The sequence below is a fragment of the Salmo salar genome, chromosome 27 (genome assembly GCF_965601325.2).
Source record: "Salmo salar chromosome 27, fSalSal1, whole genome shotgun sequence".
NCBI classification, from domain to species: Eukaryota; Metazoa; Chordata; class Actinopteri; order Salmoniformes; family Salmonidae; genus Salmo; species Salmo salar.
Window position 1 is genome coordinate 42,702,655 of NC_138317.1, and position 27,812 is coordinate 42,730,466.

Here is a 27,812-nt window from a genome sequence, read left to right on the forward strand (position 1 = left end):
CAGGTTATCCAGCCGAATGGACAGGTCCACTGGCTGGTCGAAGGTGAGGGTGGTGTCCCTGCAGGCTAACTTCCGACGGACGTCCTCACGCAAGCTGCAGGAATAGTGGTTGATCAGGGCCCTGTCGTTCCATCCCGCGGCCAGGGTCCGAAAGTCCATCGCGAACTCCTGAGCGCTCCTCGTCCCCTGCCTCAGATGGAAGAGACGTTCACCCGCCGCTCTACCCTCGGGCGGGTGGTCGAAGACTGCCCGGAAGCGGCAGGTGAAATCCTCGAAATGGTCCAGCGCCGCATCTCCTTCTCCCCACACGGCGTTGGCCCACGCCAGGGCTTTCCCCGAGAGGCACGAGACGAGGGTGGACACCTTCTCACGGCCCGAAGGAGCCGGGTGGATGGTTGCCAGGTAGAGCTCCAGCTGAAACAGGAAACCCTGGCAGCGTGCAGCCGTCCCATCGTACTCCCGGGGAAGGGTGAGACGAATCCCACTGGGACCGGGTGAAGGGGGGGCTAGTAGTGGAGACCCTGGTTGTGCTGGAGGAACTCCCTGTCTCTCCCAGCAGTCCATGGATTGGATGACGCGGTCCATGGCGGCGCCAAGATGGTGGAGCATCGCCGCGTGCTCCTCGACCCCTATACCAGGGGCACCTGCTCCTGCTGACTCCATCGTTTGGGTGTGAAATTCTGTCAAACGCTGGGTGTAGCTGATGCATTGAAGTCAGGCGCAGAAGAGCAGAGATAAGTGGACAAAGCACTTTACTGAGGCAATGTTTGAACAGAACGCAACCGCGTCACAAAAACAAATGCCCAAAGAACAAGTGAGGCAGCACAAAGTACAATAACAAAGTACAAAGTACCGGCTGCCACAAAGCACGGGTGTAAAACAAAACCCGGTGCAAGCCAGCCTCAAGCGTGCCAACCTGACAATAAACAATTTCACACACAGACATGGGGGGAACAGAGGGTTAAATACACAACAAGTAATGAAGGAATGTAAACCAGGCGTGTGGGAAAACAAGACAAAACAAATGGAAAATGAAATGTGGATCGGCGATGGCTAGAAGACTGGTGACGTCGACCGCCGAAACGCCACCCAAACAAGGAGAGGCATCGACTTCGGCGGAAGTCGTGACAATCAAATTGATCAGAAATACAGTGTAGACATTGGTAATGTTGTAAATGACTATTATGGCTGGAAAGGGCTGATTTTAAACGGAATATCTACATAGGTGTACAGAGACCCGTTATCAGCAACCATCACTCCTGTGTTCCAATGACAAGTTGTGTTAGCTAATCCAAGTTTATCATTTAAATTTTTTGATCATTAGAAAACCCTTTTGCAATTATGTTAGTGCAGCTGTATACTGTTGTACTGAACTTGTTAGGGTTAGGGTCTAGTTTCCTGAATTTCCGCCTGACTGACGTGCCCAAAGTAAACTGCCTGTTACTCAGGTCCAGAAGCCAGAATATGCATGTAATTGCTAGCATTGGATATAAAACACTTTAAAGTTTCTAAAACTATTAAAATAATGTCTGAGACTACAACAGAGTAAATATGCTCCCGTGTGGCTCAGTTGGTAGAGCATGGTGTTTCCAACGACAGGGTTGTGGGTTTGATTCCCACGGGGGACCAGTATGGAAAGAAATGTATGCATTCACTACTGTAAGTTGCTCTGGATAAGAGCATCTGCTAAACGACTAAAATGACATGACAGGCGAAAATCTGACAATAATCTTTTTTTTTTAGCTCCCAGGCTCTTATTATGGAAACCTATTGTTTCTATGTATCGCCATTACCCAAATTGCAATTCTTTTGGCTTCCACTAGATGTGAACAGTCTTTATTCAAGGTTTCAGGCTTGTTTTTTGAAAAAGAAAAGTATTTGGAGTTTTTGTTATGGGACCACCTGAAGCAAATCAGTCTTTCGTCGCGCAAGGGAGAAGGCACGTGCTTACGAATTTTCCTTTCCTATTGAACATACTTCTTTCTGTATGAAATATTTTGTTTATTTACATTTTAGAGGATCCTGAGGATTAAATAGGAACGTTGTCTGACTTGTTTGGACGAAGTTTAGTAGTAGCTTTTTGGACTCCTTTGTCTGCATGTTGAACAAGTGGATTACTGAAATCAATGGCGCCAACTTAACAACTTAACTTTTTGGGATATTAAGAAAGATGTTATTGAACAAAACGACCATTCATGTTGTAGCTGGGACCCTTGGACATGCAAACAGAGGAAGATCTTCAAAGGAAAGTGATTTATTTAATCGCTATTTGTGATTTTGTGATGCCTGTGCTGGTTGAAGAATTTGTTGATGTGGGGTGCTGTCCTCAGACAATCGCATGGTATGCTTTCGCCGTAAAGCCTTTTTGACATCTGACACCGCAGTTAGATTAACAAGAAGTTAAGCTGTTAATTGGTATAAGACACCTGTATGTTCATGAATGTTTAATATTACGAATATTTATTTGAATTCCGCGCCCTCCAATTTCACAAGATGTTGTCGGTAGGTGTCCCGCTCACGGAACACCTAGCCTTAAGAATTTTTTAAAGAAGCAATAAAACTGGCTTTCTTTAGAAGAGTTGAGTATCTGGAGCATCAGCAGTTGTGGGTTCGAGTACAGGCTCAAAATGGCCAGAAACAAAGCACTTTCTTCTGAACCTCGTCAGTCTATTCTTGTTCTGAGAAATGAAGGCAAATCCATGCGAGAAATTGCCAAGAAACTGAAGATCTCGTACAACACTTTGTACTACTCCCTTCACAGAACAGCGCAAACTGTCTCTAACCAGAATAGAAAAAGGAGTGGGAGGCCCCGGCGCACAACTGAGCAATAGGACAAGTACATTAGTGTCTAGTTTGAGAAACAGACGCCTCACAAGTCCTCAACTGGCAGCTTCATTAATTATTACCCACAAAACACCAGTCTCAACGTCAACAGTGAAGAGGCGACTGCGGGATACTGGCCTTCTAGGCAGAGTTGCAAAGAAAAAGCCATATCTTAGACTGGCCAATAAAAATAAAAGATTAAGATGGGCAAAAGAACACAGACACCGGACAGAGGAATTCTACATACATAAGCATGACAAAACCCACATTTATTCAAATGTAATTTTTTTGTCAAGAAGATTCCTTTCATTTGAAAGTTTGTTTCTTAAGTCCATTGTAATTACTTCTTTACAGTCATGTTTTTTCAACATATTTTAGATAACATGTTGAAAAAACACTTTATGACACTGTCATAAAGCATCATAACCATCCTGTGTCACTTTACTTGGACTAAGAAAAAACACTTTATGACACTGTCATAAAGCATCATGACCATCCTATGTCACTTTACTTGGACTAAGAAAAAACACTTTATGACACTGTCATGAAGCATTATGACCATCATAATCATATAAGCCAGATAGGTCTATCATGTACATAGCCTTATGTCAATCATCAGTCAAAAAAACAGGGTGTCTTGTCCTGCTCCTGAAATCTGCTCCTGCATTCATCTCAGTCATCAGCAACAGAGCATTGGGGGTAGGTGCATGTCTGACATCAATGTGTGCTCAATTAAAATGATCATTTTAATATGGTCAATTTCAGAAAATGTTATAAAACATAAACATACTGTTGACAAGTAGGCTATGGTGTAATGGAATGTTTTGCTTTGTGTGGTAGGTTCTCCTGGTTCTGACACTCCTATGTAGGTGTCATCAGCAGCCATAAAACTACCACCGTGGTAGGTTTTGTGGGTTTTGACAGTCTTATAAAGGTGTCTTAACCAGCCATAAAATATCGCAATATATGTCAAAATAGATCCAAATGCATCTGTCATGACAGAGTTATGACCATATTATGACAGGTTATGGCAAGTTATGTGAACTGTCATGACCTAAGATGACGTGGTTATGACCGTGTCATAACATGGTATGACAATCGGTGTCAAGTAAAGTGTTACCAATTGTTTTTACCATGTAGCGGTGTAGCTAACTACTGGAACTACACACTACTGTTTTACCGTGTAGCGGTGTAGCTAACTACTGGAACTACACACTACTGTTTTACCATGTAGCGGTGTAGCTAACTACTGGAACTACACACTACTGTTTTACCATGTAGCGGTGTAGCTAACTACTGGAACTACACACTACTGTTTTACCATGTAGCGGTGTAGCTAACTAGTGGAACTACACACTACTGTTTTACCATGTAGCGGTGTAGCTAACTGCTGGAACTACACAGTAATGTTTTACCATGTAGCGGTGTAGCTAACTACTGGAACTACACACTACTGTTTTACCGTGTAGCGGGGTAGCTAACTACTGGAACTACACACTACTGTTTTACCGTGTAGCGGTGTAGCTAACTACTGGAACTACACACTACTGTTTTACCGTGTAGCGGTGTAGCTAACTACTGGACCTACACACTACTGTTTTACCGTGTAGCGGTGTAGCTAACTAGTGGAACTACACACTACTGTTTTACCATGTAGCGGTGTAGCTAACTACTGGAACTACACACTAATGTTTTACCATGTAGCGGTGTAGCTAACTACTGGAACTACACACTACTGTTTTACCATGTAGCGGTGTAGCTAACTACTGGAACTACACACTACTGTTTTACCATGTAGCGGTGTAGCTAACTAGTGGAACTACACACTACTGTTTTACCATGTAGCGGTGTAGCTAACTACTGGAACTACACACTAATGTTTTACCATGTAGCGGTGTAGCTAACTACTGGAACTACACACTACTGTTTTACCATGTAGCGGTGTAGCTAACTACTGGAACTACACACTACTGTTTTACCATGTAGCGGTGTAGCTAACTAGTGGAACTACACACTACTGTTTTACCATGTAGCGGTGTAGCTAACTACTGGAACTACACACTACTGTTTTACCGTGTAGCGGTGTAGCTAACTACTGGAACTACACACTACTGTTTTACCATGTAGCGGTGTAGCTAACTACTGGAACTACACACTACTGTTTTACCATGTAGCAGTGTAGCTAACTACTGGAACTACACACTACTGTTTTACCATGTAGCGGTGTAGCTAACTGCTGGAACTACACACTACTGTTTTACCATGTAGCGGTGTAGCTAACTACTGGAACTACACACTACTGTTTTACCATGTAGCGGTGTAGCTAACTAGTGGAACTACACACTACTGTTTTACCATGTAGCGGTGTAGCTAACTACTGGAACTACACACTAATGTTTTACCATGTAGCGGTGTAGCTAACTACTGGAACTACACACTACTGTTTTACCATGTAGCGGTGTAGCTAACTACTGGAACTACACACTACTGTTTTACCATGTAGCGGTGTAGCTAACTAGTGGAACTACAGACTACTGTTTTACCATGTAGCGGTGTAGCTAACTAGTGGAACTACACACTACTGTTTTACCATGTAGCGGTGTAGCTAACTGCTGGAATTACACACTACTGTTTTACCATGTAGCGGTGTAGCTAACTACTGGAACTACACACTACTTTTTTACCATGTAGCGGTGTAGCTAACTGCTGGAACTACATACTACTGTTTTACCATGTAGCGGTGTAGCTAACTACTGGAACTACACACTACTGTTTTACCATGTAGCGGTGTAGCTAACTAGTGGAACTACACACTACTGTTTTACCATGTAGCGGTGTAGCTAACTACTGGAATTACACACTACTGTTTTACCATGTAGCGGTGTAGCTAACTGCTGGAATTACACACTACTGTTTTACCATGTAGCGGTGTAGCTAACTACTGGAACTACACACTACTGTTTTACCGTGTAGCGGTGTAGCTAACTACTGGAACTACACACTACTGTTTTACCGTGTAGCGGTGTAGCTAACTACTGGAACTACACACTACTGTTTTACCATGTAGCGGTGTAGCTAACTACTGGAACTACACTCTAATGTTTTACCATGTAGCGGTATTTTTTGGCGTAGACCTGCCCAGTTGTCATTTGAAAATTGTTTTTGTTTTTAATAGGCTAAATGACATATTCTGTTAACATATGACCTCAAAGTGATCTTTTCTTGCAGTTTGTCCTCTGTGACATTTCAGAATTACATATGACAATCTTTTACGAAGTAGTTTGAATGTAGTGAATTACTTTTTCAAAGTAACTTCGATTAAGTAAACTCATTTTTAAGCATAACTTTAATGAAGCTTAACTTCTTCTATTGTGAAGTATTTAATAGCTTGGTAAACTAAAATTCACAGAGAGGGAGAGTCGGAGAGTGAGCAATTGAATGACTGTTCAGAGAGAGAACGAGAGAGAGAGTGAGAGAAAGGGGTTTGGAGTTTTTTTTGTGTAGCCACAATGAAGGTGGATAGATTGAAGGTGGATCCATTGAAGGTGGCTACATTGAAGGTGGATACTGTATATCAATAATGTGATAGTGTACATTGTTGATGAGAAGATAGTGAAAATTCAACCATCAATTAGAGGAAATTGATACCTGAGTATGTCATCAAGTGCAGGAATCATATGCCATATGTGAACATTTATTGTGGCAAAGATGGTGAATTAGCTGCTGGGGCAGTAATGTTCAGTGTGGTGCTAATAAGCTTTGTCCTCTAAAGTTATTATACATTGTGAGGCCTATTCCTCCACTCTTCTCACACAACCTGTTCTCTTCCCCCCCCCTCTCTCTCTCTCTCTCTCTCTCTCTCTCTCTCTCTCTCTCTCTCTCTCTCTCTCTCTTTGTTTCTCTCTCTTCCTCTCTTTCCCTATCTCTTTCACTTTCTTTCTCTTCCACTCTCTCTCTCTCTCTCTCTCTCTCTCTTTCTACTCCATCCTACTGTTTTTCAGATGGGATTACGTGTCAGAGTCGACATTCACAACATGCAAGTTGGTTGCCTAGCAGCCTCCTCTACCTGGCTGTTGATTGGCTGAACTGTCTGTGACTCAGGGGGAAACAGGAAGTGTTGTTTGTGACAGTGGGGACACCAGGGACACATTGCGTTTACATCTCCCTCTAGTGGTCACAAGAGGAACTGACTGACAACACAGTGACCTCTGCTACGGCAGAAAAGTTATTTTCTTTCCCGAGGATGGATTAACAAGTGGGCATCCCTTTAACGTTGAAACATCCCTTTAATGTTAAATTATGTCATTAAGAGAACGATTTCATTTGAGGTTGAAATCCGTTAATTAGGATGCTCTATGTGTACTCTACTGTATCCATAATATATATTTATATATACTGTACTCTACTGTATCCATAATATATATTTATATATACTGTACTCTACTGTATCCAGAAAATACATACTGTACTCTACTGTATCCATAATATATATTTATACATACTGTACTGTGCTGTATCCATAATATATATTTATATATACTGTACTCTACTGTATCCAGAAAATACATACTGTACTCTACTGTATCCATAATATATATACTCTACTCTACTGTATCCAGGTTATATAAACTGTACTCTCAAATATCCAGGATATATATACTGTACTCTCCTGTATCCAGGATATATAAACTGTACTCTCAAATATCCAGGATATATATACTGTACTCTCAAATATCCAGGATATATATACTGTACTCTCCTGTATCCAGGATATATATACTGTACTCTCCTGTATCCAGGATATATAAACTGTACTCTCAAATATCCAGGATATATATACTGTACTCTCCAATGTATCCAGGATATATAAACTGTACTCCAATGTATCTAGGATATATATACTGTATGTAGATGTGGTAATTCCGCTGAGATTCTAATTCTAATTCAGCTGTTGTGTGATTGTTAATAGTAACTTGTCTTTGTTTTCTTAGAGATCACATAAACAGTGCATTCAGATTGAATTCCAACCCCTTGACGTTTTACACATTTTGATACATTGCAACCTTATTCCAAGATGGATTGAATAGTTTTTGTTCCCTCATCAATCTACACACAATACCCCACAATGACAAAGCTAAAACCGTTATTTTTTTATTTATTTTTTACAAATGTATTGAAAAAAAAAAAAAAAAAAAAGAATGATCACATTTATATAAGTATTCAGACCGATCACTCAGTACTTTGTTGAAGCACCTTTGGCAGCGATTACAGCCTCAAGTCTTCTTGGGTATGACGTTTCTTGGCACACCTGTATTTGAGGAGTTTCTCTCATTCTTCTCAGCAGATCCTCTCAAGCTCTGTCAGGTTGGATGGGGAGCGTCGCTGCACAGCTATTTTCAGGTCTCTCCAGAGATGTTAGATGGGGATCAAGTTTGGGCTTTGGCTTGGAGCGGGTAGCGGTGTGCGGGTAGCGGTGTGCGAGTATATGTTTGTGTCCATAAGTCTACCCGCCAAGGCCTGGTTACCATGAGAACGGCATGGAGGATGACATCACTGTGTTACTGTGACATCATCACCAGACAGTGACTCATATTCTTTGGGGTCGTGTGTGTGTGTGTGTGTGTGTGTGTGTGTGTGTGTGTGTGTGTGTGTGTGTGTGTGTGTGTGTGTGTGTGTGTGTGTGTCTGTGCACTAGTGTCCTTCCGATTCACTGCGATGCAACAAAAAAAATCCACCAATCCCAATAATTTCAACATCAAAGTGTTTTTATTCTATATAATAAAAATAATGACATTGTTCTTTGTTCTAAGAAAGCCACACATTCACATCATGTCAAGAGCAGAATAATCTTACATTGGACAACTGAGCACAAGTGGTTCCCCTGACACAGATTAGAATTAATATAAATTCATAAATGTAATTATACAGATTCTTAGTAATATTAGGGGTTGGTTTCATTCTATCTTTTATGTTTCTGTATCAACATGTGTTATTTCTGAATCGGTTGGTCCTCTATCTAATCAACATTCCACTGCGGTATATTTTAACGGTCCACTGTATTAAACCTGATTCAAACAAACATATCAATATCACGTATTGTATTGATTTCAAGTGAATAACCAATTCATAACATTGGAATAAGACTTATTTTCCAGGGACCAACTAGGCTAACTAACTACGTCAAAGGAAGCAAGCACAACAAATCCTAAACCCGCATTTAGATACCCCCTGGGGTAGCAATACAATTAATATAAAAAATATATGAAACCACAGGAACATTCAACAGATACGGAGCTGCAATAGGAATACAGATAATAACCAAATCAAACCTCAGTAACATTCAACGGAGAGCTGCAGACAAGAAGCAACATCAACTGAGATATTATACCCCCTATGGGTCTCTCTCTGGGTCTCTCTATGGGTCTCTCTCTATGGGTCTCTCTCTATGGGTCTCTCTATGGGTCTCTCTATGGGTCTCTCTCTATGGATCTCTCTCTATGGGTCTCTCTCTATGGATCTCTCTCTCTGGGTCTCTCTATGGGTCTCTCTCTATGGATCTCTCTCTATGGGTCTCTCTATGGGTCTCTCTATGGGTCTCTCTCTATGGGTCTCTCTCTATGGATCTCTCTCTGGGTCTCTCTATGGGTCTCTCTATGGGTCTCTCTCTATGGGTCTCTCTATGGGTCTCTCTATGGGTCTCTCTCTATGGATCTCTCTCTATGGGTCTCTCTATGGGTCTCTCTATGGGTCTCTCTCTATGGGTCTCTCTATGGGTCTCTCTCTATGGGTCTCTCTATGGGTCTCTCTATGGGTCTCTCTCTATGGATCTCTCTCTCTGGGTCTCTCTATGGGTCTCCCTATGGGTCTCTCTATGGGTCTCTCTCTGGGTCTCCCTATGGGTCTCTCTATGGGTCTCTCTCTGGGTCTCCCTATGGGTCTCTCTATGGGTCTCTCTATGGGTCTCTCTCTGGGTCTCTCTCTATGGGTCTCTCTATGGGTCTCTCTATGGGTCTCTCTCTGGGTCTCTCTCTATGGGTCTCTCTCTGGGTCTCTCTCTGGGTCTCTCTCTGGGTCTCCCTATGGGTCTCTCTCTGGGTCTCTCTATGGGTCTCTCTATGGGTCTCTCTCTGGGTCTCCCTATGGGTCTCTCTATGGGTCTCTCTATGGGTCTCTCTCTGGGTCTCTCTCTATGGGTCTCTCTCTGGGTCTCTCTCTGGGTCTCTCTCTGGGTCTCTCTATGGGTCTCTCTCTGGGTCTCCCTATGTGTCTCTCTATGGGTCTCCCTATGGGTCTCTCTAGGGGCCCTGGGCAAAAGTTGTACACTTTAAAGGGGAAAGTGTTCCATTTGAGACGTGTGATTGTGTAACTAATAGTCAGAGCGTTGGTGAGAGAGTCTACACAGGGAACGTAGAAATCTGGACTGCTGAGGCTTCTCTGTTACACACACACACACACACACACACACACACACACACACACACACACACACACACACACACACACACACACAGAGACACACACACAGAGACACACACACACACACACACACAGACACACACACACACACACGCAGGCACGACGAAACACATACACACAAAATGCAGGTGAATGCTCTCACAAAAGCCAAAAGCTCATAAAATATAAATGTGCACACCCATACATTCACACACACACACACACACACACACACACACCCATACATTCACTCACACACACACACACACACACACCACACACACACACACACACACACACACACACACACACACACACACACACACACACACACACACACACACACACATATATTCACACACACACACACATACATTCACACACACACACACACATACATTCACACACACATACATTCACACACACACACACACACATACATTCACACACACACACACACACACACACACACACACACACACACACACACACACACACATACATTCACACACATGCACACACACACACCCATACATTCACACACATGCACACACACACACCCATACATTCACACGCACGCACACAAACACACACACACACGCAAACACACACATACATTCACACGCACGCACACAAACACACACATACATGCAAACACACACACATTTACAAGCACACACACACACACACATTCACACAAACACACATATCCATGTACACACCCATTCTCTGGTTATACCCAAACCACTGTAGCTGTGTGGTCATGTGAAAGAAGCTGTAGGTTGGTGTTACATTGTCAAGTACATTATTACATACGTTTATATTCATACATACGTTCATTGTCATGAACATTTCATCATAGTGTCACAATTAACAATAAAGGCCAGAGCTTGTCTCTCTTTGAGGGAGGGAACATTCTGATTGGCTGCTTAAGGATGAGGGAGAAACGCCATTGGCTAGGGAAGTTCCATCGCTTCACCTCCTCTATCTACAGGACGCTAAGATTTCTGGTGTCTAGCCATTGGACTAGAAACATAGCGCCCCCCCCCCACACACACACACACACACGCACACACACACACACACACACACACACACGCACACACACGCACACACACACACACAACTTGCTCTTTTCTCGATTGAGTTCAACAATCTCCCTCTCCTCAACCACCTGTCGCATCCCTCTGTCTGCCTGACATTTGAAGAGCAGGAGGAAGAGAGGGATGAAGAGGAGGAGAGGAAATGAGGAGACGAAGATGGGAGGATGGCTTTTTTGAGACTTTTTTTAGAAGAAACAGGAGAAATCTGGAGGCTTTGGCCTTTAGCGGATAACCAGTAGCCTGTAATTATCACGGAGCATCATGAAACAATGGCATCATGCTGGCTATGTCATTAGATGTTTAAATGTTTCTTCTTTTCCCCGTGGCATTTGAAGACTCATAGCTTCACAGTTCTTTGGCGGATGAGTATTGTAGCTGCCTGCTACAATATAATAAAAATACAAAACAACATTAAGTGAAGTCAGTTGATTGATAAATGTTTGGACAGGACTGCTCTAAGGTAATCGCCATCAGTATCATCACCATCAGTACTATCATCACCATCATCACTATCATTACTGTTCCTATCATCACCAATACTATCATAACCACCACTATCATAATCCTCACTATCATCATCATCACTATCATTACTGTTCCTATCATCACCAATACTATCATAACCATCACTATCATCACCATTACTATCATCACCATTACTATCATCACCATTACTATCATCACTATCATCACCATTACTATCATCATCATCATCACTATCATTACTGTTCCTATCATCACCAATACTATCATAACCATCACTATCATCACCATTACTATCATAACCACCACTATCATAATCCTCACTATCATCACCATCACTATCATTACTGTTCCTATCATCACCAATACTATCATAACCACCACTATCATAATCCTCACTATCATCATCATCACTATCATTACTGTTCCTATCATCACCATTACTATCATAACCATCACTATCATAATCCTCACTATCATCATCATCACTATCATTACTGTTCCTATCATCACCAATACTATCATAACCACCACTATCATAATCCTCACTATCATCATCATCACTATCATTACTGTTCCTATCATCACCAATACTATCATAACCATCACTATCATCACCATTACTATCATCACCATTACTATCATCACTATCATCACCATTACTATCATCACCATCATCACTATCATTACTGTTCCTATCATCACCAATACTATCATAACCATCACTATCATAATCCTCACTATCATCACCATCACTATCATTACTGATCCTATCATCACCAATACTATCATAACCATCACTATCATAATCCTCACTATCATCATCATCACTATCATTACTGTTCCTATCATCACCAATACTATCATAACCACCACTATCATAATCCTCACTATCATCACCATCACTATCATTACTGTTCCTATCATCACCAATACTATCATAACCATCACTATCATAATCCTCACTATCATCATCATCACTATCATTACTGTTCCTATCATCACCAATACTATCATAACCATCACTATCATCACCATTACTATCATCACCATTACTATCATCACTATCATCACCATTACTATCATCATCATCATCACTATCATTACTGTTCCTATCATCACCAATACTATCATAACCATCACTATCATAATCCTCACTATCATCACCATCACTATCATTACTGTTCCTATCATCACCAATACTATCATAACCATCACTATCATAATCCTCACTATCATCACCATCACTATCATTACTGTTCCTATCATCACCAATACTATCATAACCATCACTATCATAATCCTCACTATCATCATCATCACTATCATTACTGTTCCTATCATCACCAATACTATCATAACCACCACTATCATAATCCTCACTATCATCACCATCACTATCATTACTGTTCCTATCATCACTATCATCACTATCATCACCATCACTATCATAATCCTCACTATCATCATCATCACTATCATTACTGTTCCTATCATCACCAATACAATCATAACCATCACTATCATCACCATTACTATCATCACCATTACTATCATCACCATTACTATCGGCACCATCACTATCATCACCATCATCATCATCACTATCATCACCATTACTATCATCACCATCACTATCTTGACCATCACTATCATCACCATTACTATCATCACCATCACTATCATCACCATCACTATCATCACTATCATCATCATCATCATCACCATCACTATCATCACCATTACTATCATCACCACCACTATCATCACTATCACTATCATCACCACCACCATCATCACCATCACTATCATCACCATCACTATCATCGCTATCATCATCATCATCATCATCATCACTATCATCACCATCACTATCATCACTATCATCATCATCATCATCATCACTATCATCACCATTACTATCATCATCATCATCACTATCATCACTATCATCACCATTACTATCATCATCATCACTATCATCACCATCATCACCATCACTATCATCACCATCACCACCATCACTATCATCACTATCACCACCATGACTATCATCACTATCATCACCATCACTATCTTCACCATTACTATCACTATCATCACCATCACCATCACCATCATCATCATCACTATCATCATCATCATCACTATGCTCCATCATTATGTCAGACTTTCTGACAGGGCTTTAGTATATACATAACGGGGGATTGAAAAGCCTAATGAATTCTGTACCATCCGCCAGCTTTAGTAAATGACTGGAAACTGTCGTTTGGCATGATCTGACCACACACACACACACACACACACACACACACACACACACACACACACACACACACACAGAGATGAGCATTAAAACACTCTCACACAGACAAGCATGCACGGACCCAAACAAGCGCACACATTGTGGTTTGACCAGAATGCTGCGTCTGACCCTGTGAATGCGTTATTATCTCCCTGACAGCTTGAGGATAAAGGTACATCACTGTCCTCCTGTTATTCAATATACACCCCCCTCTCTCTCTCTCCCTCTCCCTTTCTTTCTCTCTCTCTCTCTACTCCTCTCTTTCCCTCTCCCTTTTCCTCTCCTCTCTCTCTCTCTCTGGTTCTCTCTTGCTCTCTCTACCCCTCTCTTTCCCTCCCTCCCTCCCTCCCTCCCTCCCTCCCTCCCTCCCTCCTTCCCTCTCTCTCTCTCTCTCTCTCTCTCTCTCTCTCTCTCTTTCTCTCTCTACCCCTCTCTCCCCCCCCTCTCTCAATCTATTAACGTCACACTGTCTGGTCCCACAACCTCTTCTTCTTCTTTATTTTCCTTCATCTCCTTAAATTTTTCTCCACCCTGCTCTCCTCCATCTCTACCTCCCCTCAACTGTTACCTCCCTCACCCCCCTCCCTACTTCTGCAGCTGTCCTATGTCCATCCTGTCTCTCATCCTTCCGTCCCCCTCCCTCCCTCCATCCTTCTCTATATCACTTGGCAACAGTAGTATAATGAGAGGTCAAACATGCCATCTCTCTCTCCCTTTCTCCCTCCCTCCCTCCTCCCTCCCTCCCTACACCGTCCCTCCCTCCACCCTCCCTCCATCCTTCTCTATATCACTTGGCAACAGTAGTACAATAAGAGGTGAAACATGCCATCTCTCTCTCCCTCCTGCCTTCCTCCCTCCATCCCTCCGCTCTTCCCTCTATCCCGTCCTCCTCTATTTCTGCATGTCACACTGCAGCAGTAGGACGATAGAGTGATCGCTCTTGGCTGCCTCTTTGAACTCTTCCAGTGTGATCTCATCGTTGTGATCTTTATCCATCTTGGAGAAGATCTTGTCCACACGCTGCTGGGGAGTCAGCCCGTCCTCGTTCATACGCATCATTATCACAGTGCCAACCATCTTGTAGATCGCCTAGGAAACAGAGAGAGAGAGAGAGAGAGAGAGAGAGAGAGAGAGAGAGAGAGAGGGAGGTGGTCAGTAGAGAATGGATTGGGGGCATTCGCTGGAGACAAACACAGTGATTTATCAGACAAATACACACAATTACCACACGTGAATGCACACACACAAGCACACACATGCAGACATGCAGACAAGCACACGTAAACACACACAGAAACACACACACACATAAACACACAGACCTCTATAATCTCCAGCATCTCCATGCGTGTGATCTTGCCGTCTCCGTCTAAGTCATACATGTTAAAGGCCCAGTTGAGTTTCTGCTCAAAGCTCCCCCTAGAGGTGATGAAGAGAACTGTCAAACATAAACATGCAGGGGTGTGTGTGTGTGTGTGTGTGTGTGTGTGTGTGTGTGTGTGTGTGTGTGTGTGTGTGTGTGTGTGTGTGTGTGTGTGTGTGTGTGTGTGTGTGTGTGTGTGTGTGTGCGCGCGCACCGTCAAACCTGACATCACCTGTGTTATGAAGCGTACCTCGAGGTGATTGACAGAGCACAGATAAACTCCCGGAAGTCGATGGTCCCGTCACCGTTCTTATCGAAGGTCCGGAAGGCGTGCTGGGCGAACTTAGACGCATCGCCGTACGGAAAGAACTGGATGATTAAAAACAGATTAAGAAATGTAACTTAGGTCACTGGAACGCTATTCAATATATTGATCAGTAGGGTTTCTGAGGACATGAATGGCTGTGTCCCAAGTGACACCCTATGGGCAATGGTCAGAGGTAGGACACTACGTAGGTAATAGAATGCCACTTGGGACACAACCATGAATGGATGATGTTGCACATTGTAAATCCCTCTACTCCAATGAGTTTCTGGGAAAGCTTTAGGAATCCCAAGTACCACTGTTCTCAGTCCTTTCTCTTCTTCCTCTCTTCCCCTCACCCCTCTTCTCCCACTATTTAATGTTACTTCCTCTTCAACCCTCTCCTCCCTCCCTCCCTCCCTCCCTCCCTCCCTCCCTCCCTCCCTCCCTCCCTCCCTCCCTCCCTCCCTCCCACCCACTGACGAATCACAATCCCTCTCCTTCCTCATCCCTCCATTCCTCTCTCGCTGTCCCTCTCTCTCTCTCTCTCTTTCTCTCTCTCTCTCTCGCTCTCTCTCGCTCTCTCTCCCTCTAAGTTCAATTACATTTTAATTCAGTTGACTTCATTGACATTGACATGGCAAGTTAAATTACTTACATTGTTAAAGTATACTTAAATATATGTAACAAAAAAATGGTGGCACCAACAGCCATAAGGCATCTCTCATCCTGGACCAGAGTGAGAACAGCCTGCCCACACTGGGAAGCCAGACACCCTTTGCCTTTGATGACCGGTCTCTATAGCCAGACTGTGCTCACTGAGACTGTACCTCGTCAGTGTTTTCCTCACTTTTCTATCAGTCACTGAGGTCAAGAGTGTGCAAAGCTGTCATCAAGGCAAAGGGTGGCTATTTGAAGAATCTCAAATATAAAATCTATTTTGATTTGTTTAACACTTTTTGGCTTACTATATGATTCCATATGTATTATTTCATAGTTTTGATGTCTTCACTATTATTCTACAATGTAGAAAATGGTAAAAATAAAGAAAAACCCTTGAATGAGTAGGTGTGTCAACTTTTGTACACAACATGCATACATACTGTACATATATTTTTTTAAATACATTTTCTTTATTACCCTCCAACACTACCACCCCTCCGCACTTGGAGCAAACCAGTGAACAACAATGCTTAGGCCTGTATTTCCAGCCTATATATACTTTATACATTTTATGGACACAGTCTATTTTACAATCATTTTATTTAGATGGTTTTTACCCCTGTCCTTCCTCTACCCTCAATCTCTCCCATATATTTTATGATGTCCCTCCGGTTTGATTTCTATTTGCCATATCTTTCAAACTGTGTTCATTTATAAAACCTATATACGTTTCACAGACACAGTTTTACATTGGTTATCTTGTTGTTATTAGTTGTTATTAGTCCCAACCTTCAGCTCCATTCAACCCCTCCCATCAATCTCTTAACGCCATCCATATTGGATTTCTATTTGCCATATATTTTTCAACTGTGCTGTGATGCTTCACATTAAGTTCCGAACCTTTCTATTCTCATAGTTTCTACAGATTGTAAACTGAAAAATATATATTTTTTTTAGCTAAAAGTATTATTATATTATTGATCTATTGACTACGACTTTTCAGATCACCCAGAATTGCTATCTGCAGGGTTAGCTCTGGGTAAATGTTGAAATTCTTCAGCCATTCCTGGACCTGTGACCAAAAACAAGCTACATATGGACAATACCAAAACAAATGATCTAATGATTCTGTCTCTTCGCAGCAAAATCTGCAGAGCTGGGAAGGTTGTATCCTCCATAGAAATAGCACTCTATTGGTTGCAAGAATTCTGTATAATAATTTAAATTGAAAAATTCTAAGTTTTGAATCTGTCGTCATTTTACGTATCAGTTTTTAAACCATGTGCCATAGAATCGGTACACTGAAAATGTCCTCACAACTATTTTGCAATCTATATGCCAAGGCTGTCCATTTTTTGGTCTTTAAAAATGAAAACTGGTATACTTTTTTATTTATCACAATTTTCTTTAACCAATTTAATGCAGGGCCGAAAGACAAGTTCTTTACTTTTTCCCATTCCACTTTCCTCTTCCATTTTTGCGGTGATGCTGTAATTAATTGGTTGTAATTTTGGGTAGAGCAGACATTTCCATATGTCTGTGTTAGCTGCATGTGTGACATAACTCCACCAGTCCTATTTATGATATCATTTACAAATATGATACCTTTTTATATATATAGAAAAATAAGGGTTTTCAGGTCCAAATAAAATTGAATATTTATTTCTCATATACATTTTTTAAATGTTTCTCTAGGTCTAGGCAAGACCATAAGGATATATGTTAACTGTGATATGGCTACTGAGTGGCGTAGCGGTCTAAGGCACTGCATTTCCATGCAAGAGGCGTCACTACAGACCCTGGTTCAATTCCAGGCTGTATCACATCCAGCCGTGATTGGGAGTCCCATAGGGCGGCGCACAATTGGCCCAGCGTCCTCTGCGTTGTGTCTTAAAATATTCTTAGAGTCCATTGAGGTATTTAAAACAGTATTATAATCTCCCACCATAATAATAGAGTATTGTATTGCTTGCAGGGTTGATCATTTATTATATATATTTTCAAAGAAGTGAGGATCATCATTATTTGGTCCATAAAGTTTAATGAGCCACATCTGTTTGTCCAATAACGTATTTCAAATCTTCCATCTATCTTGAGGATCTGTTTGGACAATTTGCACATTCGGATCAAAATCACCCATTTTGAATTTCTTTGCACATGGGAGAAGGATAGTTCACCCCTCCAGTTCATTTTACACACACCATCTAAAATTGGTGAATGAGTTTTCTGTACATTTCACATTTGAGTCATTTAGCAGACGCTCTTATCCAGAGCGACTTACAGTAATGAATGCATACATTTCATTTCATGCATTTTTTTGTACTGGCCCCCCGTGGGAATCGAACCCACAACCCTGGCGTTGCACACACCATGCTCTACCAACTGTAAACAATAGATATAAAATTCTTTCTCTTTGAGACAGATAAATATTGTTCCTCTTTTCTTATTATCTGCTAAGCCATTACACTTATAACTGGCTGTACTTATTTCACCATTTACCATAATGAGATACAAGTTTCAAATCGATTTATCATAATATATGTTTGTAAATTTACCATTAATATAAAAAGTACCATACTGATGTGTGCTACTAAGTAACCCTCCAACTGTTCTCCACTATTCCACCCGCTAAAGCCCCTCCAAAGTTGGGTTGTCATCCCAGCGACCAGCAGAACGCCCCATGTCCCTCCGGATCCCTAGGCCCCACAAAAGGCCAGGACCAATCCTTCGAAAAGAGCACACAGTGCCACCCACGATCTTTAAGTCTTTACTGAAGACTCAACTCTTCAGGAGGTCCTATGATTGAGTGTAGTCTGGCCCAGGAGTGTGAAGGTGAATGGAAAGCCACTGGAGCGACGAACCACCCTTGCTGTCTCTGCCTGGCCAGTTCCTCTCTCTCCACTGGGATTCTCTGCCTCTAACCCTATTATGGGGGCTGAGTCAATGGCTTACTGGTGCTCTTCCATGCCATCCCTAGGAGAGGTGCATCACTTGAGTGGGTTGAGTCACTGACGTGATCTTCCTGTCCGGGTTGGTTAGTGCCGAAGGGGAGATCTTTGTGGGCTATACTCGGCCTTGTCTCAGGGTAGTAAGTTGGTGGTTGAAGATATCCCTCTGTGGTGTGTTGGCTGTGCTTTGGCAAAGTGGGTATGGTTATATTCCATCTGCTTGGCCCTGTCCAGGGGTATAGTCTCCTGTCTCAGCCTCCAGTATTTATGCTGTAATAATTTATGTGTCGGGGGGCTAGGGTCAGGCTGTTATATCTGGAGTATTTCTCCTGTCTTATCCGGTGTCCTGAGTGAATTTAAGTATGCTCCCTCTAATTCTCTCTGTCTCTTTCTGTCTCTTTCTCTGTCTCTTTCTCTTCTCTTGGAGGACCTGAGCCCTAGGACCATGCCTCAGGACTATCTGGCCTGATGACTCCTTGCTGTCCCCAGTCCACCTGGTCATGCTGCTGCTCCAGTTTCAACTGTTCTGCCTGCCTGCTATGGAACCCTGAACTGTTGACCGGACGTGCTACCTGTCCCAGACCTGCTGTTTTCAACTCTCTCTTTCTTTCTACCGCACCTGCTGTCTCTAACTCTGAATGATCGGCTATTTAATGCCAACTGACATTTACTCCTGAGGTGCTGACCTGTTGCACCCTCAACAACCACTGTGATTATTATCATTTGACCCTGCTGGTCAACCAATGAACGTTTGAACATCTTGGCTATGAACTGTTATAATCTCCACCCGGCACAGCCAGAAGAGGACTGGCCACCCCTCATAGCCTGGTTCCTCTCTCAGTTTCTTCCTAGGTTCTTGCCTTTCTAAGGAGTTTTTCCTAGCCACCGTGCTTCTACATCTGCATTGCTTGCTGTTTGGGGTTTTAGGCTGGGTTTCTGTGTATAGCACTTTCTGTCATCGGCTGATATAAAAAGAGCTTAATAAATACATTTGATTACTATATAGCAATTGGTTCTATAACTGATTGGAACATTTTGAGCCAGATTCTAACTGGAATTTCGATTTGAACGTTCCTTTTAATGGCATAGAATGCTCTTCGTGCTTCGTCTCTTAGCTCATTCACAGCCCTGTAAAAGCTACCTGTGTTGCTGACATTTAGTACTAGATATGTGTTTTTTAATAGAACTGTGTCCAAATATAATTTATATTTGTCATCCTGATTTCCAAACCTCTTTTGGAATGTTATTATATTAGTTGTTTTTTTAGGTTAACTGTCAAAGCCCAGGTCTGACAGAACCTGTGCAGATGATCTAGATGCTTCTGTAACCCCTCCCTCCTTAGTGGGACACAGCAGCACCAGATCATCTGCTTACAGCAGACACTCAATTTCAGTGTTGTGTAGCGTGAGACCAGGTGCTGCAGTTTCTTCTGATGTTTTTGATAATTCATTAATGTAGACGTTAAATAGTGTTGGACTTATTGGGCAGCCCTGTTTCACTCCACGTACCTGACGTGGCAATTTGGCAATTTTAACCGCACATTTGATTTTAGTGTACATTGATTTAATAAAATCATATGTTTTCCCTCCAATAGCACTTTCTATTAGTTTACTAAAAAAAAGACCTTCAGCTGTGCTACTGTCCTGCTGTCCTGCTCTATCCTTGGTTAGGAGCTCCTCTAAGGTGTGGATGTCTGGTTGCTGTTTGCTCACGCTCTCCCTCAGCAGGACAACTTTCCCCTCCTGTTAGATGAATTCATCCCTCATGGCAGCCATGGTGGTGAGGAAGGCCTGCTCTGCACTGAGGGGGGTTGCTCTCCTCCTGGGGCGTGGACTCCACTATGGTGGGAAGAGAGGTGCTGGAAGTACCTTTTTGGACTCAGCGCTGAGGGGGAGTGGGGACATGATGCCTGTGGGCTCTGCTACTGATGCCACTGCTCTATTCTGCTGCAACGTTGTCATGGCAACCGGTTTTGTTTGTCTGCTGCTGTTGTTAGCTAGGTCTAATTTAGCTCAAAAAGCAGCAAAAATAGTGACAAATCTTCACACAAAAAAAAACAGAAGATATGTCTAATTTAGCTCAAAAAGCAGCAAAAATAGTGACAAATCTTCACACAAAAAAAAACAGAAGATATGTTTTTTGGTATGTTTGATGTAGTTGTACTAACTCCTCTTGCTAGGTTTGTTCTAGCTCAATGTTCCTGGCTAGCTTGTTAGCCTGCTGGCTAGGTTCTTGTTGTGTAGCTAGCGACAATTAAAACTTCTTAATTTGAGGCGCAAAGTTACTTTTTTTTCTATTGTGATTGAATAGATTTGCTGTTCATCATCTCTTGACTTGAATTATTTTTTAGATTTGAGTGCTAATCAACAACAACAAAAATAACATTATCAGGAGCAGCATGTCTGTAGCGCTCTCTTTCTCTCTCTCTCCCTTTCCTCCTCTCTCTCTCCCTCCCTGTCTCCTCCTCTCACCCACCCTCTCTCTCTCCCTCCCTGTCTCCTCCTCTCACCCACCCTCTCTCTCTCCCTCCCTGTCTCCTCCTCTCACCCACCCTCTCTCTCTCCCTCCCTGTCTCCTCCACTCACCCACCCTCTCTCTCTCCCTCCCTGTCTCCTCCTCTCACCCACCCTCTCTCTCTCCCTCCCTGTCTCCTCCTCTCACCCACCCTCTCTCTCTCCCTCCCTGTCTCCTCCACTCACCCACCCTCTCTCTCTCCCTCCCTGTCTCCTCCTCTCAACCACCCTCTCTCTCTCCCTCCGTGTCTCCTTCTCCTCCTCTCACCCACCCTCTCTCTCTCCCTCCCTGTCTCCTCCTCTCACCCACCCTCTCTCTCTCCCTCCCTGTCTCCTCCTCTCACCCACCCTCTCTCTCTCCCTCCCTGTCTCCTCCTCTCACCCACCCTCTCTCTCTCCCTCCCTGTCTCCTCCTCTCACCCACCCTCTCTCTCTCCCTCCCTGTCTCCTCCTCTCAACCACCCTCTCTCTCTCCCTCCCTGTCTCCTCCTCTCAACCACCCTCTCTCTCTCCCTCCGTGTCTCCTTCTCCTCCTCTCACCCACCCTCTCTCTCTCCCTCCCTGTCTCCTCCTCTCACCCACCCTCTCTCTCTCCCTCCCTGTCTCCTCCTCTCACCTACCCTCTCTCTCTCCCTCCCTGTCTCCTCCTCTCACCCACCCTCTCTCTCTCCCTCCCTGTCTCCTCCTCTCACCCACCCTCTCTCTCTCCCTCCCTGTCTCCTCCTCTCAACCACCCTCTCTCTCTCCCTCCCTGTCTCCTCCTCTCACCCACCCTCTCTCTCTCCCTCCCTGTCTCCTCCTCTCACCCACCCTCTCTCTCTCCCTCCCTGTCTCCTCCTCTCACCCACCCTCTCTCTCTCCCTCCCTGTCTCCTCCTCTCACCCACCCTCTCTCTCTCCCTCCCTGTCTCCTCCTCTCACCCACCCTCTCTCTCTCCCTCCCTGTCTCCTTCTCCTCCTCTCACCCACCCTCTCTCTCTCCCTCCCTGTCTCCTCCTCTCAACCACCCTCTCTCTCTCCCTCCCTGTCTCCTTCTCCTCCTCTCAACCACCCTCTCTCTCTCCCTCCCTGTCTCCTCCTCTCACCCACCCTCTCTCTCTACCTCCCTGTCTCCTCCTCTCAACCACCCTCTCTCTCTCCCTCCGTGTCTCCTTCTCCTCCTCTCACCCACCCTCTCTCTCTCCCTCCCTGTCTCCTCCTCTCAACCACCCTCTCTCTCTCCCTCCCTGTCTCCTTCTCCTCCTCTCAACCACCCTCTCTCTCTCCCTCCCTGTCTCCTCCTCTCACCCACCCTCTCTCTCTACCTCCCTGTCTCCTCCTCTCAACCACCCTCTCTCTCTCCCTCCGTGTCTCCTTCTCCTCCTCTCACCCACCCTCTCTCTCTCCTGACCTTAACATACAGTATAGTTGTTGGAACTCCTCCAGATTGAGTATGACAGTGTGAGTCTCCCTCTCTCACTTCCTCGTCTCCCTTACTTCCTCGTTTCCCTCCCTTCTCCTTTCTTATCTCTCTCTCTCTCTCTCTCTCTCTCTCTCTAATTCAATTTGCTTTATTGGCATGACGTAACACTGTATATATTGAATAAGGGTTTCAATTTGGGGACATGACACTCTAATTGTTTTATATTTTTGGCATTTTGTCAGGAAATGCAGCTCTGTCTCAGGTTCTGCTGTTGTGCAGTGGTTGCACAGCCTTTCCTCTACAGGGAGCCAGGTTTTCCTGTGAATACCCTTCTAAATGGCAATGCTGTGCTCACTTAGCCTGTACTTTGTCAAGGTTTTTCTAAGGTTTTGATCAGTAACCATGGTCAAATATTTAGCCATGGTGTACTGTCGATTTAGGGCCAGATAGCACTGCATTTTGCTTTGTGCTTGTGTTTCCCAATAAGCAATTTAGTTTTGTTTTGACTGTGTTGTAATTTGGTTTATTCTGATTGATTGGATGTTCTGGTCCTGAGGCTTCAGTGTGTTAGTAGAACAGGTTTGTGAACTCAGCCCCAGGACCAGCTGGATGAGGGTCCTGAGGCTTCAGTGTGTTAGTAGAACAGGTTTGTGAACTCAGCCCCAGGACCAGCTGGATGAGGGGACTCTTTTCTTTGCTCAGCTCTTGGCATTGCAGGGCTTGGTAATGATATGAGAGGGGGTCACTGTATTTTAGTTTTCCTCTGGACATGTAGGAGAATCCCTCTCCCTCTCCCTCTCCCCTTCTCTCCCTCTCTCCCTACCTTGACAAAGAGTTGTTGGAAGGCCTTTAGGTTGAGTATACCTGTGAGTCAGTCTTTGAGTCTCCCTCTCTCCCTCCCTCCCTCCCTCCCTCCCTCCCTCCCTCCCTCCCTCCCTCCCTCCCTCCCTCTCCCTCCCTCCCTCCCTCCCTCCCTCCCTCCCTCCCTCCCTCTCTCCCTCCCTCCCTCTCTCCCTCCCTCCCTCCTCTTTCACCTTGACATATAATTGTTGGAACTCCTCTAGATTCTGTATACCAGTGGGGCAGTCTTGAATCTTCCTATCTCTCAAATCAATTCAATTCATGGGGCTTTGTTGACATGGGAAACCTATGTTAACATTGCCAAAGCAAGTGAAGTAGATAATGTACAAAAGTGAAATAAACAATAAAAATGAACAGTAAACATTACACTCACAGAAGTTCCAAAATAATAAAGCCATTACAAATGTCATATTATGTATATATACAGTATCGTAACGATGTGCAAATGGTTAAAGTACAAAAGGGAAAATAAATAAACATAAATATGAGTTGTATTTACAATGGTGTTTGTTCTTCACTGGTTGACCTTTTCTTGTGGCAACAGGTCACACATCTTGCTGCTGTGATGGAATACTGTGGTATTTCACCCAGTAGATATGGGAGTTTATCAAAATCAGGTTTGTTTTCTCATTCTTTGTGGATCTGTGTAATCTAAGGGAAATATGTGTCTCTAATATGGTCATACATTGGGCAGGAGGTTAGGAAGTGCAGCTCAGTTTCCACCTCATTTTGTGGGCAGTGTGCACACAGCCTGTCTTCTCTTGAGAGCCAGGTCTGCCTACGGTGGCCTTTCTCAATAGCAAGGCTATGCTCACTGAGTCTGTACATAGTCAAAGCTTTCCTTAAGTTTGGGTCAGTCCCAGTGGTCAGGTATTCTGCCACTGTCTACTCTCTGTTTAGGGACAAATAGCATTCTAGTTTGCTCTGTTTTTTTGTTAATTATTTCCAATGTGTCAAGTAATTATCTTTTTGTTTTCTCATGATTTGGTTGGGTCTAACTGTGTTGCTGTTCTAGGGCTCTGTGGGGTTTGTGAACAGAACCCCAGCTTGCTTAGGGGACTCTTCTCCGGATTCATCTCTCTGTAGGTGATGGCTTTGTTATGGAAGGTTTGGGAAATTGGTGGTTGTAGAATTTAATGGCTCTTTTCTGGATTTTGATCATTAGCGGGTATCAGCCTAATTCTGCTCTGCATGCATTATTTGGTGTTTTACATTGTCCACAGAGGATTTTTTTTTTTTGCAGAATTCTGCATGAGGAGTCTCAATTTGGTGTTTGTCCCATTTTGTGAATTCTTATAGTTTTTTGTGTGCTCTCGGGCAATAGTGTCTAGATGGAATTTGTATTTGTGGTCCTGGCGACTGGACCTTTTATGGAACACCATTATTTTGGTCTTACTGAGATTGACTGTCAGGGCCCAGGTCTGGCAGAATCTGTGCAGAAGATCTAGGTGCTGCTGTAGACCCTCCTTGGTTGGTGACAGAAGAACCAGATCATCAGCAAACAGTAGACATTTGACGTCAGATTCTAGCAGGGTGAAGCCGGGGTGGTCTCTCTGTCTCCCTCCCAACATATAATTGTTGGAACTCCTCTAGATTCTGTATACCAGTGGGCCAGTCTTTGAATCTCTCTCTCTCTCTCTCTCTCTCTCTCTCTCTCTCTCTCTCTCTCTCTCTCTCTCTCTCTCTCTCTCTCTCTCACCTTGACATATAGTTGTTGGAACTCTTCTAGATTCAGTATACCAGAGGGACAGTCTTTGAGGAAGCCTTTGTACCACTGCTTGAGCTCAGCCTCGTTGAACTCAGTACTCTTGGTGAGGTCATCCAGAACCTCTGGTGCCAGCTTACTATTTCCTTTCCCCATCACAAAGTCTGGAGAAAGAAACAAGAGACACAAGGAATCACACAATGATTGAACAATAAACTGATAATTGTTGGGATTGCAACACAATCAGTTGATTGAACAATAAATAAATCAATAAATTAAGCCAAGCGTTCAACCATCTCTGGAATACACACAAGCAATCAAGATACAATCAAATTACAAATCAATTATTCAATCAAATAGGAAATGCACACAATCATATAATCAGATAAAGTCAAGGGAATATAATAAATATTGGGAGGGGGGCATGTTCCCAAAAAGGGCTGTTCCTGTGTAGAGCACCTGCCCCCAGATAGGGCTCGTACTGTGGAGAGCAGATGCCCCCAGATAGGGCTCGTACTGTGGAGAGCAGATGCCCCCAGATAGGGCTCGTACTGTGTAGAGCAGATGCCCCCAGATAGGGCTCGTACTGTGTAGAGCAGATGCCCCCAGATAGGGCTCGTACTGTGGAGAGCAGATGCCCCCAGATAGGGCTCGTACTGTGTAGAGCAGATGCCCCCAGATAGGGCTCGTACTGTGTAGAGCAGATGCCCCCAGATAGGGCTCGTACTGTAGAGAGCAGATGCCCCCAGATAGGGCTCGTACTGTGGAGAGCAGATGCCCCCAGTCGAGAACCGTGACGTGACCTTGGACAACACCCCTTCGTCCTCTGCAAAAATCAAAGCAGTGAGCCTCTCCTGCAGGTTCAACATCCGTAGAGTATGACCCTACCTCACACAGGAAGCGGTGCAGACCCTAATCCAGGCAGGTTTCATCTATTGCAACTTGCTGTTGGCTTGGCTCACCGCTTGTGCTATCAAACCACTGAATCTTATCCAGAACACTGCTAAAATACATTTAGATTTTTTTAAGCACTTTTTTGGTTACTACATGATTCCATATGTGTTATTTCGTAGTGTTAATGTCTTATTATTTGACAATTTAGAAAATAGTAAAAATAAAGAAAAACTCTTGAATTAGTAGGTGTGTCCAAACTTTTGACTGGTTTTGTATAGATATATGTATATATAGAGAGCGAAATATATATATATATATATATATATATATATATATATATAATATATATATATATATATATATATAGAGAGAGAGGAGAGAAAGGGGAGAGAGGGAGATAAGGAAAGAGAGAGTAGTCTGACAGAGAAAGAGAGAGAGAGATTGAGATACTATCATGACCTGTCATTCTCTCTCCATTTAACATGCTTCTCACATAGCATCTCTCTCTTTTTGCTTCTCGCTATCTCTGCCTGGTTTTCTACCTTCCCAAGTTTTCCCATGTCACCAAGTTCCTCCGGACACTCCACTGGCTTCCAGTCAAAGGTCATATTCACTATAAGACCATGGTGCTTGCCAACGCAGCAGCAAGAGAAACTGCCCCTCCCTTCCTTCAGGCTATGCTCAAACCCTAAACCCCAACCCGATTACTCCGTTCTGCCATCTCTGGTCTCTTGGCCCTCCCACCCCTACGGGAAGCCCAGTTGCTCATAGCTACTTAATTGAGAAAAAGAGTGGTAGACAGTCAAGACAACGCAGGAGTGGCATCGGGACAAGTCTCTGAATGTCCTTGAGTGGCCCAGCCAGAGCCCAGACTTGAACCCAATTGAACATCTCTGGAGAGACCAGAAAATAGCTGTTAAAAAAACAACAATTTAACTTCTTTCGGATCAGTGGGACACTAGCGTCAACATCCAGTGAAATTGCAGAGCGC

At 43.5% G+C, this 27,812-nt stretch overlaps 1 protein-coding gene across 1 annotated transcript; it reads right to left on the reverse strand.

The window, feature by feature from the left end:
* Positions 1-14,965: 14,965 nt before the first annotated feature.
* On the reverse strand, positions 14,966-26,087 carry LOC106589078 (hippocalcin-like protein 4). The gene is made up of 4 exons (XM_045709622.2): positions 25,922-26,087; positions 15,783-15,901; positions 15,492-15,588; positions 14,966-15,258 (listed from the first exon to the last, which is right to left on the reverse strand). The coding sequence occupies exons 1-4, from the start codon at positions 26,081-26,083 to the stop codon at positions 15,061-15,063; spliced, it is 576 nt and encodes a 191-aa protein (XP_045565578.1). The 5' UTR covers positions 26,084-26,087; the 3' UTR covers positions 14,966-15,060.
* Positions 26,088-27,812: the final 1,725 nt, after the last annotated feature.